The 18,437-nt window shown below is 40.9% G+C and overlaps 3 protein-coding genes across 4 annotated transcripts in view; 2 read left to right on the forward strand and 1 right to left on the reverse strand.

Annotated features, from left to right (window-relative positions):
* LOC134180203 (phosphoacetylglucosamine mutase-like) overlaps window positions 1-11,554 on the forward strand; it is a 26,171-nt gene extending 14,617 nt beyond the window's left edge. Inside the window, exons 5-21 of one of the 2 annotated variants that reach the window (XM_062647314.1) lie at window positions 2,091-2,164; window positions 2,224-2,354; window positions 4,914-5,087; window positions 5,147-5,189; window positions 5,246-5,326; window positions 5,378-5,421; window positions 7,454-7,511; window positions 7,570-7,625; window positions 7,690-7,791; window positions 8,104-8,159; window positions 8,223-8,292; window positions 8,361-8,420; window positions 9,964-10,026; window positions 10,112-10,233; window positions 10,356-10,407; window positions 10,468-10,501; window positions 11,304-11,554. In XM_062647314.1, the coding sequence (XP_062503298.1) occupies window positions 2,091-2,164; window positions 2,224-2,354; window positions 4,914-5,087; window positions 5,147-5,189; window positions 5,246-5,326; window positions 5,378-5,421; window positions 7,454-7,511; window positions 7,570-7,625; window positions 7,690-7,791; window positions 8,104-8,159; window positions 8,223-8,292; window positions 8,361-8,420; window positions 9,964-10,026; window positions 10,112-10,233; window positions 10,356-10,407; window positions 10,468-10,501; window positions 11,304-11,332 (1,249 nt within the window). In that variant the 3' untranslated portion in view covers window positions 11,333-11,554. Of the gene's footprint in view, window positions 1-2,090; window positions 2,165-2,223; window positions 2,355-4,913; window positions 5,088-5,146; window positions 5,190-5,245; window positions 5,327-5,377; window positions 5,422-7,453; window positions 7,512-7,569; window positions 7,626-7,689; window positions 7,792-8,103; window positions 8,160-8,222; window positions 8,293-8,360; window positions 8,421-9,963; window positions 10,027-10,111; window positions 10,234-10,355; window positions 10,408-10,467; window positions 10,584-11,303 lie in introns of those variants that run through there. The other variant, XM_062647306.1, reaches the window with a different exon arrangement.
* Window positions 10,647-15,707, reverse strand: LOC134180219 (WD repeat-containing protein 54-like). The gene is made up of 7 exons (XM_062647326.1): window positions 15,485-15,707; window positions 13,535-13,600; window positions 13,404-13,470; window positions 12,068-12,329; window positions 11,845-12,007; window positions 10,966-11,031; window positions 10,647-10,794 (listed from the first exon to the last, which is right to left on the reverse strand). The coding sequence occupies exons 1-7, from the start codon at window positions 15,698-15,700 to the stop codon at window positions 10,666-10,668; spliced, it is 969 nt and encodes a 322-aa protein (XP_062503310.1). The 5' UTR covers window positions 15,701-15,707; the 3' UTR covers window positions 10,647-10,665.
* A 501-nt stretch (window positions 15,708-16,208) lies between these two features.
* On the forward strand, window positions 16,209-16,715 carry LOC134189529 (jerky protein homolog-like). The gene has a single exon (XM_062657866.1). The coding sequence runs from the start codon at window positions 16,209-16,211 to the stop codon at window positions 16,713-16,715; it is 507 nt and encodes a 168-aa protein (XP_062513850.1).
* Window positions 16,716-18,437: the final 1,722 nt, after the last annotated feature.

Consider the following 18,437-nt stretch of genomic DNA (forward strand, 5'->3'; position numbering starts at 1 on the left):
AGCACCAGCCATGTGCTCCAGTAGTGGAAGAGTGCAACTGACACCATTCCAAGATACAGTATTATTGCTGAGTGGACTGCTTCTATGTGACTGAAGAGTCTAGGCATTTCCTTGCAAATATTCGCAAGTACAATACAGCTTTTCAGATGAGATCAGTAGGTTGCAATGAATGGAATTCTTGCTTCAAAGCGCAGGGTCAAGTGTACCACCTCATTGGCTGCCTGTGCCCTTTGACTAATGAAGAATCTAAATTTGCTCAAATCTACGTTTTGGGTGATGTGGAAAGAGAGTTACAAGTAAGATGAGTCATTGTTCTCAGTCTGAGGATAAATATCAGTTAGGGTTTGCAGTACATGCTTTATGACATCAATGCGTATGTGCAGAGTTTTAATTAGCCATAGATGTTCGTGAACATGAGCAACATTACAAGGTTGTGATTCATGCTGACAAGAGGCTTCCTAGAGAACACAGAGGGCGGTTTATGCTCCAATGTGTGATGAGGTAGTTGTGTTATGGTCACAGCAGAACATGGAAATATAGAAACATTGTAAGTTTGATGGCAGTCTTACAAGAATAGCTGAAACCCAGTGCAGCTACATAGCTTTTTAGTATCCTCACATACTTCCACATGGAGATAATGGGTATACTGTTTTCCTGACCAACAAGTCCCAAACCAGTCAAAGTACAAAGGCTTGTCTACACAGAAACTCTACATGAAGTGGCTATACTCTCTCTGCCTGTCCAACCATCAAACACATTTTGAGGTACGTTGTGCTATAAGATTTGTTCATAAATAGATATACTTGGTAACAAGACAATTTGCCCTGATTACTAACCACTAGTAATCTCATTTGCCCTGGTAAAGAACGGGCTACTCATGTAGTTAGCATATGTAGTGTGCATTGGTGACCATGCAGATATAAGTAGTGCAGTGTGCTATGTGCTAATTACCCTGTGATGTTACATTATAACAGCAGAACATTGAATTACAAACAACTTTTATGACGCTACTTATCTTTACTGTCATCAAGCTGCCGCTTGAAAAGTTCTTCTTGAAGTAGTTGTTGCTGTTGCATCATGGTCTATTGAAATTGCAGCTCTCCAGACAGATTTTTGTTTCTTTCTGTCTCTCTCTTTCATTTCCATTTCAATATTCGATGAGACTTCTCGTTTCTCATTAAATTCTTGAAAATTTGCTTCTATCGCATATCATGTCAAAATACCTTTCTGAGTTTCCTCTTGTTGTGCTGCCAAACCCTCTAGGAAAGCAGTCTGTGCAGCCACTGTGCAAAGAGTCTTCTTGTTCCTGCTTTTGTCTTTTTGTTCTTTTGTTCTTTCTTTTGGCTTGCTGTTGAATGTCTGTCGTTATTGTCTTTTGTGTCATGGGCATAATTGCTTGGTGTGGGTGTTGGGGGCATATTACAGGCATGACAGGTCCTGTGTCCAGCATTACATCAGCAACAGACTGTGCATCCTGATGAATCTCGACATACTTGCTCGAATTGTGCAGTGCCTGGGCCTAAAGAAGGGTGATTCCTGAAAACATCTGGAAACTTTGGCTGTGCCAGACTCGCAGCCTGCACATCAACAGCGATGTCATTGTTACCGACAGGGCACCCTGTCTCCTTTTGCCGTGAAGTTTGCTGGAGAAGCAGCTGGCTTTGCCAACAACGTTGTCTTAAATGTTTGGCAAAGTTAGAATGAATGTGGGTAATAGAAGAAAGTTTTGAAATGAAATTGCTCGAGGACATTAAGCTTTTAGATTGAAAATAATGTGCTTTGACTCGAGAAGTGGGTGAGTTATTAGTTACTCTTCTTCATGGTGTGTTAGCTAGTTGTTTGTTTTGGTTTGCTGCTACATTTCTGTATTTAACACAAGTCAGGCAATATATTGACAGAAATGGAATTTATTTGTATTACTTTGTTTGGATTTGTTTGAATACTAGTAGTTTGTTATCGACAGCTGCATGAGAATATCTTGCAGAGATATCAGGGCTTAGTGATTTTTGTTTCTTTGATGGAGGGTTGTGTTCTTAGTTAATCTTGTTTGTTTTTAAACTGTTTTTAAAGAGAATGGTATTTTGTGGTAGGCCATCTTCAAAGAGATTTGCTTCATCAATACAAGATGGTGTTGAAGCATTTGATGAACAAGTGTTTCAAGCTGGTAAGGTGGTAACTGCAGTAATTAACAAAGAGGTTTTCTTGATGTTTATGTCATGTCAGGTTGTGTGACAACACCACAGTTACATTACTTAGTGCGAGGTTTGAACACTCAAGGAGTCTACGGTGATGCTACTGAGGAGGGCTATTATATGAAGTTGGGATTGGCATTCTGGAAACTGAATGGAAGTCAGGTAATAGCTTTTTAAGTGACCAGTTTAGTCAATATTTTTGAAAGGTACAGATTGGTCAAGTTTGCATAGGCAAGGCCAGTAGTCAGTGGATTGGCAAACAATTTGGTGTCGTTGTTGTAGGTGTGCTGTTGTTCATTTTTTGGTATGCTATTGATATATATATATATATATATATATATATATATATATATATATATATACAAGATAACCTATCTCTTAAGGACGGTCCCATGTATCAGAATCTCCCATCAGATGGATAGATTTGACTTTGGTTTGCGCAGCTATTTAGAAAGAACTATTCGCTCCTCTTTACCTGACCTGGTGTGGCGTCATGCTACTCTAACCCATTCGTTTGGGAGGTCTCAGTCTTAGACAAGCAAACAGCACACACTCTTCTGCTTTCATTAGCAGCTGCAACCCTTCAAGAATGTATCATGTCTATTATTAAAATTTTCTCTCTTCTTGACGCAGCACTCTGGAGATAAACTATTTCTAACTATGCTCCAGATCTGACTTTTCCAGGTGAACTACCAGTTCAAGAACACTTACTATCAATTCTTCCAAAAAGAGTACAATGTGTCTATCATTCTTTGGACAACACCATTTCAGTCTAGTCTGTACTTGACGGGTCTTTACAGTCTCAGATTAAGGCTTCCACCAGTCTCCGAGACAAAGCACGCTTAAACACAATCTCTGCTCCTTTGCAGGATCAACACCCAACTCCGTTTTCAGCCTGACCATGTTTGCACAAGAGTTCATTGTTTGTTTACGCTGATGGCTAGAAATTAATCTTTTCCTTCCTGCACCATCTCTTACGAGGTGTATTGCGGTTCATATATAGACAGTTATGAAGATCATGTCATAGGATGCCACATTGGTTCACTAAGAATCAAACGTCATGATGCTTTTTGCAACATTGTCTTTCGTTGCCTCCAAACAGACGATCAGGGAACTTGTAGAGAGCAACGTTGTAGCAGTGAAGATAATTCAAGACCAGGTGATATTTTTTACCCCAGTTTCATTCAGGTCAAACCTGCTTATTTTGACCTCACTGTGAGGAATTCCCTCTAACCATCCTATATCACTAGTTCAGCAGTCATGGCAAGAGCAGCGGCAGTGGCAGGAGAGATGGAGAAAGATTTATTCTATTGTTACCACGTTGAGTCAACAGGCTGTCTGTTCTACCTCTAGTGGTAGAGTCCTCGGGATTGTGGACATCATTTAGTCTGGAAATCCTGAAAGGCATTGCAAGTAAGACAACTGTCACAAATGGACTTAGCACAGGGAACTCTAGTTAATCTTTATCAACGGTTGCCTATTACTTTATGGAAATATGTGAATGAGTCCCAGTCATTGCTGATATAGCTAACAGCTCATAAATCTAAAACCATCTTAGCATTGTATTTATATCAAAATGAATTATTATATTGACACCTTGATACTTTGTATGTTTACACATTATAAATTTTTACACATTATAAAGTTTTACACATTATAAAGCAGGGAGTTTCTGATTGTTAGATTGAAATAGCTGCCTTGCCATGACGAAAGTCAGGATGGAAGATGTCACCAGGTCTTGTTTGTTGTGACTACTGCAGCGTTGTTCACGTCTGCAACCACTGTTATTCACAAGAGCTGCATGATGAATGATGTCACAGAGTGCATCATGTCTTTTGATTCAGAGAGCTCCAAAACCACATCAATAACGTGATCATCATGTGGGTCAATGATGGTACCACAAGGGCATCTAACAGACTGTGACAAGGAAAACTAGGATACCCAGCTGGACATGAAGAGCCACCGTAAACCCTTGAAGAGACATCGCTAGGTCTAAAATATTTAGATTTGTGTTTGGTAATGCTATAAGCCATGCCCCAGAATGAGGGGTGGAGAATGTGTTGAGCCGTGCAGTGCCACACGGACTGGAGGAGTTCCTGATTTTCTTTGAGACACAAGAATCTAATGATACCATCAGATCGTGTGTTGTGTTGACTTCATGACATCAACATTGCTGTTTGGAAGCCTTAGCATCAAGATGTTTTGTGTGGATTATTTGCCAGGGAAACTAATTTGTTCAGAGCTGGGCACACTATGATTATCTAGCACTGAATTAGACAGAAAGCAGTTTCTTTCAGTAAATGACTAGTCAAGCTTCTAGTGAAATTACAGCTACCCAAAAATGTAGCTGGGGATGTGCTACAGGCTTCACACAAACCGACACGACCTAGTTGGACAGGTAAAGTTAGTTGCTTCCAAGAGTGATGCGATAAAGATATATATATATATATATATATATATATATATATATATATATATATATATATATATATATATATTTGTGTGTGTTTATATTGATTTGCATTCAGTTGTGTATTACCTTAGTTTATTGTGCGTTTTGTTTTGCATATTTATTGATATCTAACGTTTGTAACATTGTAATTTAGCTGCCATATATAGAAACATTGCACATTTTGATACTTATATTGATACTTATTGCTTGTGACTGGTGTTTGCTATTGTATACTTGTTTATATGCATTTGTACCCATTTCTCTTGTAGGGTATTCAGACTCCTGTCTATGTTGATGGCGCCAATGGAGTTGGTGCTGAAAAGGTTCCAAAGCTACTAAAATACATCAATGAAGGAAAATGCAGTCGTGCCCATTTTGACAAGAAGTCACATCTGCAGGCATTTGTGTCTAATGATGGATCACAAGGAATATTGAATGACAGAGTGAGTGGAAATAGGTCACTGTACATGGCAATAAAATTGCCAATTTTGATTTTGTTTAGTGTGGTGCTGACTATGTAAAGATTAAACAAAAACCTCCAGTGGGTGGGTTTTGAAAATTGATTCAAGATTTACCATGTTACTGGTTTATGTTGCCTTAGGAATGGATGTGATCCATGGAAAGCGTTATTGTACCTTTGATGGTGATGCTGATCGAATTATGTACTTTTATGTTGAGAAAGGTGAACTGCTAGCAGTTTTGTTGTGGTTTAAGACTAATTTATGCTTTGTAGATGGGGCATTTAAACTTCTTGATGGTGACAAGATTTGCATTTTGGTGTGTGTGTGTGTGTGTGTGTGTGTGTGTGTGTGTGTGTGTGTGTGTGTGTGAGTGAGTGAGTGAGTGAGTGAGTGAGTGAGATACTTTGCTAGTGACTGTACATAAGTAGTTGTATGGTTTTCGTGTAGTTTTTAGGGTGTAGTTATGTAATAGAGTTGCCTGTTTTACATGTTTCCTTGTATGTTATTCTACTATTATTTTATGCTGACTGAGCTTACTAAATTAGCTACTAACGTTTGTGATTACCTTTTTTAAGTTGAAATGAAATTGAGTGAGTGGGTGAGTGGCATCTGTAGCTCAATTGGTTAGAGAGTGCATTTGGAGAATAGAACATCCAGGACTTTTAGGTCATGAGTTCAAGTACAGGATGGGCACAGGCATATTCCCTTAGGCAAGGAACTTACACGCAATTGCCTCTCTTGGCTCAGGAGTATAAATGAATATCTGGTCATTGACTGGAGGTGGGCAAGGCTGCTGGGGTGGACAAGACCACTGGCTTTCAGAACATTACGCGGTACTGGTGCGTGTGGAGTTGAGGTCCAGTCGCTAGACTACACCAAAGTCAGTGCCCTTGGATGCTCTTGCTGAGCACGTAGGGGTACGTCAGCACAGCCTATAACTCTGAGTAGCGCCGGAGGCCCCACCTAGAAATACGCTGTGGGTGCTATCTTTAGTACTGTACTGAAAGGCATATTCATTTTGTCCATTTGTGTGTGTGCCCGTGTGTGTGCACTCTTGGACGTAGTTAGTTGATGTGTTGTGTTAGATACATATTCATGGATTTGCTGTATTGATTTATTGTATAACAACAGGCTAATAAAGGGATTTTACATGGAACATTCTGAATTGATTATTTTACAAACTAGAAGGAAAGATGTTTGTTACACATTCTATATAACTTTTAGTGCTTTTGTTCGTTTACGTTATGGACCAAATTCAAGTTTTTTGTTTATGTGTGTATTTTGTGTCCTTTTTGGGTACATGAGAATAAAGTTTGATTAAAAGCAGCAATCAATGCAAGAAAGCAAGGTTGACCATACACGTATATTGGCTTGATTAAACAAACTCCTATCCCTTACTTGGCCAAGTGTCAACGATTTGGACACATTGAATAGTGGTAATTGGTATGTTCAGCCTGGGTTCTGCTAGAATGTTGCATTGTAGGAATCATAATCTGTTTTACCTCTTTTTATTAATTAAAGGTATTTAGACGTGTTGACTACAATAATTGATCATCTGTTTCTACTCGCTTGAGATCCATGCACGTGTGTAGAATACGTTTCATTAACAGTAGGTTCTAATAGTTCTTTTTAGCACTCTGAGAGCAGCAGCATTGAATGTTAGTTGATCATATTTCTTTAATGTTTTTTAAGATGTCAAGTTCTTTAGTAAGGTGTCATCCCATACTTCAGTGTAAATTTTGCTCAACCGGCGTGGGATAGGGGCAAGAGTATGGGGAGGGAGATGAATAAGGGATAGAAAAATGGGAGAGAATATGGGAAGAAGGATGGGGAGTGAGAGGCAAGTGATTTGGAATAAGGAAAGGAAAAGAAGGTGGATAGCACAATGAAGCAGATAATAGTTCTTTTAGGTAATTTAGCAGTTGATCATTAATTAAGAATATCTAATTGAAAGACCAACACTGTGTCCACATTGTAAATGTTAATATAATTTATTAATATCTTGCATGAATGTGAACTCACTATATAAGATTAACCAATTGGTTTGTCTTTGTGACTTGGTTTCATTTACAAGAAATTAGTTGAATCTGCGTGTAAGTTCATAACCATTGAGATGCATACTGCATGCAGGGTTCTATGTAGGTGTATGGAGTGTTTTCATGGTTATGTACGGTAGTCTTGTAGGACCAATAGATTATGTGTGCATACCATTGGTGAATTTTATGAAAATGTGGTGCGAATGGTTTGTTCACTGGAGGACTTGTGACCATGAAAGTTAGACTACTTGTAAATAAAATTGTAAAGTGATCATTATTTATATTGATTTACTAATGATTGAATTGTCACAGCTTGCTGAATTCTTCTTTGAGCACTGGCAACATTTAGAATTGCCTCGTGCAACCTTTGGTGAGTGCCATGCCTCAGCTTGCTGTTAAAATAGGAATGTGGGTTGTGTCATGCTTAGGAGTGGTACAGACTGCATATGCAAATGGGAGTTCAACTAAATATCTCAATGAAAAGGTTGCTATTTATTTTGAAACTACTAGTAACAAGAATGCAATATCGAAGAGTGTGCTGTTTGAAGGGAATTCGTGTTGTTCTGGCACCCACTGGAGTGAAACACATTACTAAGAAAGCAGAAGAATTTGATGTGGGAGTTGCCTATGAAGCTAACGGCCATGGAAATGTGAGTACAAAGAAATGCTACAGATTTCACATGGGTTAATTTCAAATGACTGTATTAGTATTATGCTGTTTCCATGCTGGAACCTATTTATTAGACTAATGACGTCAGTTAGTCCTCTTGTGCATTTCCTATTACCATGCTCCTGATTGATGCACTTAATTGGGCATATGTATGGTAGTGTTTGTTGAGAAAGTTTACCACTGATGTTTAATGTATGTGATTGAAATAATGTTAAAATAATTGTGTAATGATTTAATGCTGATGTAAAATGACGTATGCATATGTAGTTCATGATCAAACATTTTTTCATAGCTAATTGTCAAAGAAAAGACATGGAACTCTATCATTGCTTGCAGTCGCAAACGCCTGTAAGACCAATTATAAGGAAGCTATTTCCTTGCATGCATGTATTATATGTGACTGTACTCTAGGAGGCCTACAGATAGACAGAAAGCACGATCTGCAGAGGTGCTTGAGAATCTTATTAATCTTGTCAACCAGGTCAGGCAGGACACTCAGGACATGCTATGGATACTGCTGTATTCACCATAACAACTGTTTCGTTTCAGTGTGTTGGTGATGCATTATCAAACATGCTTGTTGTGGAAACAATACTCAATTTGAGAAAGGTAAACATGACAAAGTAAGCAGCAAACACTCATAGAGTGGAGAACATGCAACAGACACTGTTGGATGAGCAATTAATGGCCATACAAATGGGCAGGCAGATGGACAGAAAGTAGGCCAGTGGAAGGCTGATGGACATCAGCTTCTGCATACAATGTGGACACACACACACACACACACGCACGCACACGTGCGCACACACACACACACACACACACACACACACACATGCACGCACACATACACACACCATCCATCCATCCATCCATCCATGTTCTTCCTTCATGTGAGTAAGCGATGCATGCCACATTGTTAGATCACTTCCTAAGACTTATTGCCCCCAACGTAATCTCTGGACTCTGTTCGGATATAACATTGTTGTTTCAAGGTTTGATGGCAGTGACAACAAAAGAGGATCACTTGAGCTGCTGCTCATGTTTCTGTCGTTGGTGATTGACAAGACCTGCCTTGTATTTGGGCTGTAAAAGTGCAACCAGGTTGAGTACACTGTAGGTCGGTCTGATCTGATACTTGCTTCCCCTCTTATCTTTTCCATCTTTTCCATTTCCTCAGCGTCCTCATTCAACTCTGTAACTACAGCGTACACTATGGATCTCCACTTAGCACGATGTTGGGCAATGTGCATCCATTCTTTGTTGAGCTTACATTTCTTCAATTCTCTCATAACGAGAACGTTTACCTCCTTCAAACTTGCAAATTAGCAGTTACCTTGGAATGCGATGAGGTTCCATCCTGGCTACGTGGCCTAACCACCTTATTCTTCTCTTCCTGATCATTGTTTCCACAGTCAATGCTTGCCTTAGCCCAAACATCAGTATGCCTCTCCTCTGCTTCTCTCTTACTGATATGCCCAAGATGATTCTTAAGCAACGCATGCAGAAACTCTGCAGTCTCTTGATGCGCTGCGACAGAGGTGTCCAAGCCTTACTGCCATAGAGAAGAGTTGGTGTCATAGCTGCCTTGAACATTCTTAGTTTAATAGATTGGTTGATTGATTTCTGATACCAGAGGATTTTACATAGATCTGAAGCTGTTGGATGATTTACAAATTCTTGTACTAATCTCTATGTTTAATTGACAAGATGACGTGACAAAAGTTCCTACATACTGAAACTCCTCCACAACATCTAGAGGCTCATCTGTGCTCTGTAAAGTGACACTTCTTGGAAGTTGTTGTTGTTGTTAGTAATGCCTAGAAATTTTGTTTTTTTGGGCACTCATGGAAAGACCCATTTTTGTTGTGGCCCAGGTCTACATCTAGTAACATCTCTTCCAACTCATCCATGAGTTGCTGAGTAGAGACGTCATCTGCATACTCAAGATCTGGGATCAAGGTTTGATCTCTCATCTGCTTTCAGTTCCCCACTAGCTCAGCTTTTGCGTTGAAGAAGATGGTAATTCCATTCCCCGGGTGCTTCACACACACACACACACACACACACACACACACACACACACACACACACACACACACACACACACACACACACACACACATGTACATTGTCTATATTTGTTTTTTAGTTGACAATTGAAGAATGGGCAAAGTGTTATGACGATCTCCCAAACAGGCAACTGAAAGTGAAGGTGAGCTGACTGTAGAATGGCCAACCTTATAAGCATGCTACTTGTGCTTTATAAGCATGTTATTTGTGTACAATTTGCCCTCTAGGTAAGAGATCGTTCTGTGATAAAAACAACATGGGATGAGACAAAGGTAATAGAACCTGCTGCTCTTCAACGTGCCATCGACGTATTAGTAGGGGTAATTCCTTGTGCAAGATCATTTGTCAGGTAAGACAGATATATGGGACAATTCCATAACTATAGAAAATACCTATCAGCTTGCCTGCTTACATGTGACATATGTGAAGATTACTTACACTCTCTTATGGCTTATCCTCTGATGTTTGTAGACCTTCTGGCACAGAGGATTGTGTGCGAGTTTACAGTGAAGCTGAAACACAGGTGAGAATGATGACCAAATCTTTAGTGCATCTTACATTAAGTATCATAATTCAAATGTAGGAGTTGGCTGACACACTGGCATATGGAGTTGCAGGTACTGTATATGATATTGCAGGTGGAGTTGGGGAGAAGCCACAGTTGCATATACCCTAAACCTCATGCTGACAAATGCATTCGTATAATGTTGTGATATAATTATATTGACTGTTTGGAACTCAGTCTTTCTGTTGCAATGTCTGTTGATGGCTTTAACTTGTGTCATTTCTTAAAGATTCGAATCTCTCCCAGATCGTAGCCAGAAATGGCAAACATGCTGCCTTGCTTGTCACAGAACTGAGCTCCCACAAGCTGAACGTCAGTAATAGATTCTGAATACAGCATATGTACCTGTACAGAACATGCACAAAATGAGCAGACAGTTTACAAAGGAGTGTTTAGCATTCACTGCATATTATATAGGCTATGGTAATTGTTGATATAATGACTGTGTGTGTGTGTGTGTGTGTGTGTGTGTGTGTGTGTGTGTGTGTGTGTGTGTGTGTGTGTGTTTTGGAATACCTCTGCTTCTCCAACACGAGGGAGCTTCCAGACCCTAACAAGTGTGTCTTCGGAGCATGAAATTAACTGGAGCAACACAGAATGATTGTTAATTGAAGATAATGTATCTATTCGGTTGCCTTGTATTGTATGTCTAGTTCCAGTTTGTCTGTTCATATATTTTGGTTATGTCTGTGTGTCTTTATGGCAGTCTATCACACCAATGACTTTACTAGTTCTTTATACTGGCCTGTAAATGCCATCTTTCAATAGCTAAGTAGTATTGCTACAGCTATACAATATGCCAGGCATGGATATTCTAGATATTTTGAAAATGTTAATTAGAACATGTTTCTTAGTAGTCGGTAAACAACGGACAAAGCTTTGAGCCTACCTCTCCTGGTCAACAAGCTGTTCATACTATATAGACAAAGTCATACCAACTAAGTGAAGTTGTCAAAATGGTACTGTATTGCTACGCAAGACTACCATATCATAGTTTGCATAACATGAGAAAAGGACTATGTATTGGAGTTGCCATTCCTACTCTGTTGTTAGTTTTTAAAATTTGCTGAAGCTCTCTGTGATCATGACAAGATGGAAACCTTATGTTCTCATTAAGTACCAGTACACAACATAGACCGGTGTTGTATTGGATAAAAGCAAGGACTTCATGTCATCTGTGTTGAGATACTTGCAACAACTGGAAGTGTGTAAAATCTGTGGAAGTACTAGATATGGCTAGGCCTTTGAGGCACGGTGATAAATATCTGCTGTAAATGGCAAGCCAAATCTGCTGTTTCAAGTGTTTTCATGATATTTGCCTAACTTCCAGTGTGTGTCTGTCTGCTTGGTACTAAGCCTGAGTGTCTCATGATACTGATACTACAGTTTACATACCAGGCCAGTTTCTGAGGCTACATCAAGAGCATGAATCCATCGAGCATGTGCTGCAATCTCTGCCCTGATTTTTCCTGTTTCAGTTGAGAAAATTCGAATGTGCCCACTCCCATAGCCACCAACTACTAAATTGTTCCACAAACATACAGAAGTACAAGGTACTCTGGCAAAACAAAATTCACACATTATCACAGTACTTAGGATGTGTATGCACAAGATATACCCATATTCACCAGTTGATTCTACTCTTTCAAAGTTTGATATCGAATCCCATACCACAATTTTTCCATTGTCATCTGAGCTTGCGATGAGTCCACTTTGAATAGAATGGATGGCACATACTGGGTGATTGTGATACTTCAATGTCCTTACATGAGTTATGAGATTTCCTGTGGCTGGCACACTAAATACGATAATGTCCCCTGTTGATGTTCCTATACATACGTTGTCTCCCACACTACAAATCCCTCTGGCAAAGCTAGTCTCTGCAATCAATGGATGTACCAAAAAAGTCATAAACAGCAGGCCACTCAAATGTTATGTAGAGCTTTATCGTAAATTTAATTACCGTATTTCTGCATATACAATAGAAGCGCTCTTATTAGAACATTTGGTACTATGTGCCTTAATGTGTACAGTGTGGTTAGAGAATAGGGTAGAAGCCATGGAATTTCCTGGCTAATTGCAGACAAAGGAAGACATAACTGATGGCCATATTTCTGATCTTGATTTGGTTGCTTCCGCTACAGATAAATTGTCAGTGGCAACTGACCTCATACATCAGTTACATATGCTGCAGATTGACTTTCATCAGAACTGTAGCTATCAGTGATGTCGTCCTTTGTCTGCAATCCTCCAGGGAATTTGGCTTCTACCCTATTCCATAACCACACTGTACAAAGACAGTACCACATGTTCTAACGAGACACCTGCCATATATATGCGGAAATGCGGTCATTGTTCCAGCAAAGCATAAAGAGAGTATGCATACAAGATGTGTTCAAGAGCAATTTATCATTTGTACATAGACAAGAATGATGAAAAGTGATTTCATGTAGTTCTCTGCAATACCTAGAGTAGTGAATTTTGTACATCTAGTACTCCACAGCTGTGTGTGGCCGTGCCATTTACTCTGTTTGTGTACTGTGCTAATTGATCCAACTACACGAGATGCTTCGTCAAAAGCTACATGACCAATTGACAAGAGCAACAATGACTTCTAACTTTCATTTTCTAAAAAGTTGGTCACCTACATGTCTACTCCTATCTTATAATATATCAAAAGCTGAAAGTACTTGATATGACATGTATGTTGGTAACACAGTGAGATGGATGATTAATAATCACATCTAGTTATATCAATGACAATACCTGCAAATTTCAGCGCTTTAACAGCTACTGACTCATCTTACACGTGGTGAAACATGTGCAAAAAAGGAAGCCTGGGTACAAGGCTAACACTGAGATCTTACAGACAAGGAGCCAAAGATGTGAGACAGAAATTAGCAATCGTATAAAACAAGCCATTAACAATTAATTGAATTATGACGGTTGATTACCTGATTGATCTTCGAGAGGAAGTAATCTGTGTGAAAATAAAAGCAGCAGACCGTCCTTGTCATACATCTAACATAGAAATATGCTTTAATTAAGAGGAGTTACTAGATGACTAAAATGTGATACCACTGACCTGCAATCCTCTTGTGGTTGTTACAACTAAGATGTTTCTACTTGAATGCATAGTACACCAGGATACCTGAGGAAACAAATCTCCTTCAAGTTCTCTGCAAATGTTACCCTTCACTAGATTCTATTAGTCCTACCCCTCTCATAACACACCAAAGGGTTGCTGTTCTCGTGTCACACTAACAGCCTCAAAGTTTGGTTGGGATTTAAACTCAACGAAGCTATACCTTAGATGAGAGAAGGCCTGCATGGTGCAATGTAACATACATCTCTATATGGTAGAAGATAAAGAATAATTATAGACTAAAAGTAGTAGTCCTGATTCATCACTGTCTGCCTCTTAATTATTGCCACACACACACACACACACACACACACACACACACACACACACACACACACACACACACACACGGACAAATGTCAAGCCCTCCACGTCATTTGTGAATGACGTCAACCTTAAGGTTAGTTGCGGAGATAGCTCCCCCTGCCTCTAGAGACAGGGCCTCCATGCGCTACATGGAGGCTTAGGGCCAGCGCTACAATCCACCTGGAGCTTGGCCAGAGTCATCCAGGGGCACTGACTATAGCGCAGCTTTGGGACTGGACACCAAGGCCCACAAGTACCCATCTGCTGCATGATGTTACTGCAAAGCCAGCGGTCATGTCCACCCCAGTCAATGACCAGGTACTCATTTATACTCCTGAGTCAAGAGAAGCAATTGTGTGTAAGTTTCTTGCTTAAGGAAATTATGCCATAGCTTGTCATCACTGTGACACACACACACCACTTCCCCTTCTAACCCTCTAATTACTGAACCATATTATTTCTATGTGAAAGTAGATCCCACGAAAAACCTCAACAATATCTACTAGTAACCTTTGATAAATCATTCTAGCATCATACATCCACAGTTTTCTTGAGAGTTGTGTTGCATCAGGTTCTTCTGCGTCTGTGAAAATGAGTAACTTGTTACAGTGGACACTCTTGAGCAGATTAACTTTAATGTTTGAAACTTGCAGGAGTCCAAAAGCCGTAATTAAGTCTCAACAACAAGCAGGTAAAACTCTCCTCCCACTACCATTACTCTATGACAATGGCTTCAGCATGTTCTGCTGCAGCACCTGCTTTAACAGCAAATTTGATATATACACTTTGCTGTGATCTTGCACATGTCTGTATACCATGCCATTTAGTTAAGTTAAATAGCATCGAGAGCAGCAGTTTCATGTTGAATTCTACATTTTACTCCAAATACACTGAGTCTGACAGTGCGGTCAACTCTCCTAATTTTAGGGTAGATCTACCGGAAAGTTGCAAAGTTCTGAAAATGTCTTGATCTACCGACGGGAGACTACAACCTCCCAAAGTTCTAATATCAGGATTAGCTCAACATTGTATGTACACTAGTAGACTCAGCCATCATCTTAGTACTGTAATTACTAATTACTATTGTGAAACATGCCGGTGTAAAGGTGTGATCACTTAGTCAATAGTACTGGCCAATGTAACTTCAAATACTAGCTTGCTGTGGCGTGGCAGTTGTGACTACTTGTCCCACATCGGCACTTATGAGCAGAAATTTGTTCAGAAGTTGAAAGCAACGGAACATACCAGTATATATCATACAGGCACTAGCTGTAGTGTAGACAAAATATTCAATTGTAATAAAATCATGGTATTACAATATCAAAGTAAACAATTGATAGCGATTAATAAAATATTAATATCAATAACCATTCACATTTTGGTTTCACTATTTCCGCCTTTCAAAGTAAAATCTAAATCTCCAAGAAAAGGGGGTTGAGAGCTTTTCTAGCAATAGGAGCGTGGTCAAGTATAACGTCTCATTATGTCTAGGTCCCCTTTTCTCGTGAGTGCGTGGGAGCTTCCCTCTCAGCCACGCCCATAAACAAAAAATGTCCTGATAGATGGTATCGATTGTGTTTGTACCTGAACTATGTGTCCTATGCTGCTAGACGACTGTTCCTCGGGTGAGAACTGCTTGCTTGTCGCATGACCCGCTGTCCACTGTGCCACATGCACAACAGACTTGTGTGCAGCAGTAAACTCTATACTTCTTTTGTCACTCAAAACAACAGCGCTCAGGTTATTTGACAAGGCTGAAACGCTGGAAAGCAACGACACTGGATGTCCAGCGTGATACATTACGTTGTCACGGCAATTATCCGGGACTTGCAGCAGATTTCGTAAGTTTTGGGGCGTTACTAGCTTAGTAAGGTGTGGTAAACGAAACTTGCTCTTCTAGAGGCTTGAAATGCCTGTCTTTTTAGCTAAATGTCTTAGCAACTGCAACAGATAAATAAGGACTGAAGATGTTTGATAGCAGCCGTACGCCGCGGAATCCAGGTATCTATCATTGTCTGTAGAAGCAATGGCCGCGCAACTCCAATCAGAGTGCCTTCAATGTTTCTCCTGGGACGACCGGCTGGACACTCGAGCCTTTACCGGGGCGTGGGCCAGCTCGACGAGTAACATTAGTCCTATTGTACCGTACTAGCCGGTTGTGGGCGGGTCGATAGACGGATGTGGGTGGTATTATCTACTTGTAGGTACAGTCAAACCTCCCTTATCCGGACCTCTCACTTACGGACACCTCCGTATACCGGACACTGAGCTAAAACCGAACGCATGCGCAGTGACCAACACGTGCTCTATGGCGTCCAAGCAATCACGGAAACGGTCAGTTATTACTCTAGAGAAGAAGTTGGAGTTAATTAGTGAATTGGAAAAGGGGCAATCATTTCGACTAGTCTCTCAGCATTATAACATTCCGAAGTCAACGTTGGCTGACATCTGGAAAAGCAGAGACAAGATTTCACGCCATGTGTCAGGTAGTGAAATTCCAGACGTTGCAAAGAAGCGTCGAGTTGTAAAGGAGCCGCAGTTTGAGAAGATCGACGAGGCATGCTACATGTGGTTTGCGCAACAGAGAGCGAAGGGAGCCTCGGTGTCAGGACCTTTATTGCAAGAGAAAGCCTTGGCCCTGTTCCCTTCGCTTTATCCTGACGAAGAATGGACCAGTTTTAAAGCTAGCTCTGGTTGGCTGCAAAAGTTTTGCAGAAGACATGGAATTACGTATTTGAGCATGCGCAGAATAGAATTCTCAGTTACGGACAATTCTAATATCCGGACAGCTACCGGTCCCGAAGTGTCCGGATAAGGGAGGTTTGACTGTACCTAGGTCCGCTACATTTTGCGCGACGCGACGCGCAGATTAGATGGTCCGAAGCTCGAGTCTAGCGCGCTTCACATACACCTAACGATACCGTTAGTAGACTCTTCTGTTGCTTCTTCTAGTGTGTCGCAGACGCAAGAGAGTTCAAACAACTGGAAGGAGACGAAAGTGGCTAGCAAGAATATTCTAACGGCGCCAGCAGCAAAGAACAATGTCACGTGAATTTACTTTCAGCCCTAAGTCCTTTTAATTATTCGACCGGATTTGCCAGTAACACGGGTAGTTCCTGAAGCCCTTGTGAAATATGTGATGAACTTCCTCACATATTCCACCAGGCCTAGGGCTCAATTCATCCACTGCTGCTCCCGGATGTGTGCTTTTGATTGGTTGGAAATGATCACGTGCTTCAGTTTTAACGCTGAGAACTTTCGGTTGTTTTTAACGTTGGAAGAGAACTTTGTTCAATTCCAACAATTCCAGCGTCAACGTCACTTCGCCGAGGTCAACGTCGTTGACGCTGGCGTGTTCACAACATTGACGTTGACGTTGGAGTCAGACGTTCACGTTTGCTTGAACACGTCACCGTCAATATTGTAATATTGACCATGGTAACAATGTCAGCCACGAGAAAACAATGTTTTGTTTTCCAGTCTCCTATGGTAACAGGTAGCTCAACTTTGCCACAAATGCTAAGGGCATTCCATCCACACCTTTCAACGTCAAAGCATTGTCAATATGGTCGCTCTTGTTTAGTCCAAAGGTCTTGGGAACTAGAGACGCAGATGCTCCGGCATCCACCATACATTGCGTCACCTGTCTACCCACTGACGCTAGCACCGATAACGAGTAAGATTCCGCACCATTACCTGTTGTACCTGTCTAGCCAACACCGGACAATTTCGTTTCCAGTGACCATGCTCACCACAATGAAAACGTGTGCCACACTGCTTGCGAGCCTTTGACCTGGGCCTTGCAGAAGATTCATCTCGAGAGAATTCCTCTTCACTTGCGCGCAGTTAGTGCTTCCATGATACAGTGCGAATCAAACTCTGCGTTACACGATCAGTCGTTGACGTGCTAGCGGCAGCAACGGTACCACGACTCTTCGAACGGTGTCGGTTCTCCCTTCGTTGTTCCAGCATTAATTCTCTTGCCTTGCTCACCGTCTCATTGAGACCAGCTGGAGAAAGCAGATAGAGTTGATCTTCAATAGACTCTGGCAGTCTTGCAATAAAGCGATCGATGCTGCTGACGCAATTCCCGTGCCAGCTGGTCAATTGACGGATAGCTAAGCGGCATTTAATTAAATGCTGCTGTCAGCGCGGCAACCAGATGGTGTAGGTCTCCTTCTGATCATCTTCAAGGCGTTCGCATACAGCAAAGGCGCTCGCACACAGCAAATGTCTTACCGCGCAGCAACGTCAGGAGACGAAGGAGTTTGTCATCCCAACGGTTGGTCTCCGCACATAGGTTAATACGTCGGATCCAGGTTTCTACATCGCCATCGCCAAACGGCTCTGGTAGGCACAGTTGACGATACTCTGCCGCAGTGAGGATAGGGTGCTGCTGTTCCTGCTTCTGGTCTTGAGCCATGACGCACTTCAGACACCAGAATGTAGCAAGACCACGCGGATAGGTTACTACAGTTTATTGAGCAAGAAGAAACTACTTACAAACGCAACACTGCAACCACTACTCAAAGCAAAG

This window comes from Corticium candelabrum, chromosome 1 (genome assembly GCF_963422355.1).
Source record: "Corticium candelabrum chromosome 1, ooCorCand1.1, whole genome shotgun sequence".
Lineage (NCBI taxonomy): Eukaryota > Metazoa > Porifera > Homoscleromorpha > Homosclerophorida > Plakinidae > Corticium > Corticium candelabrum.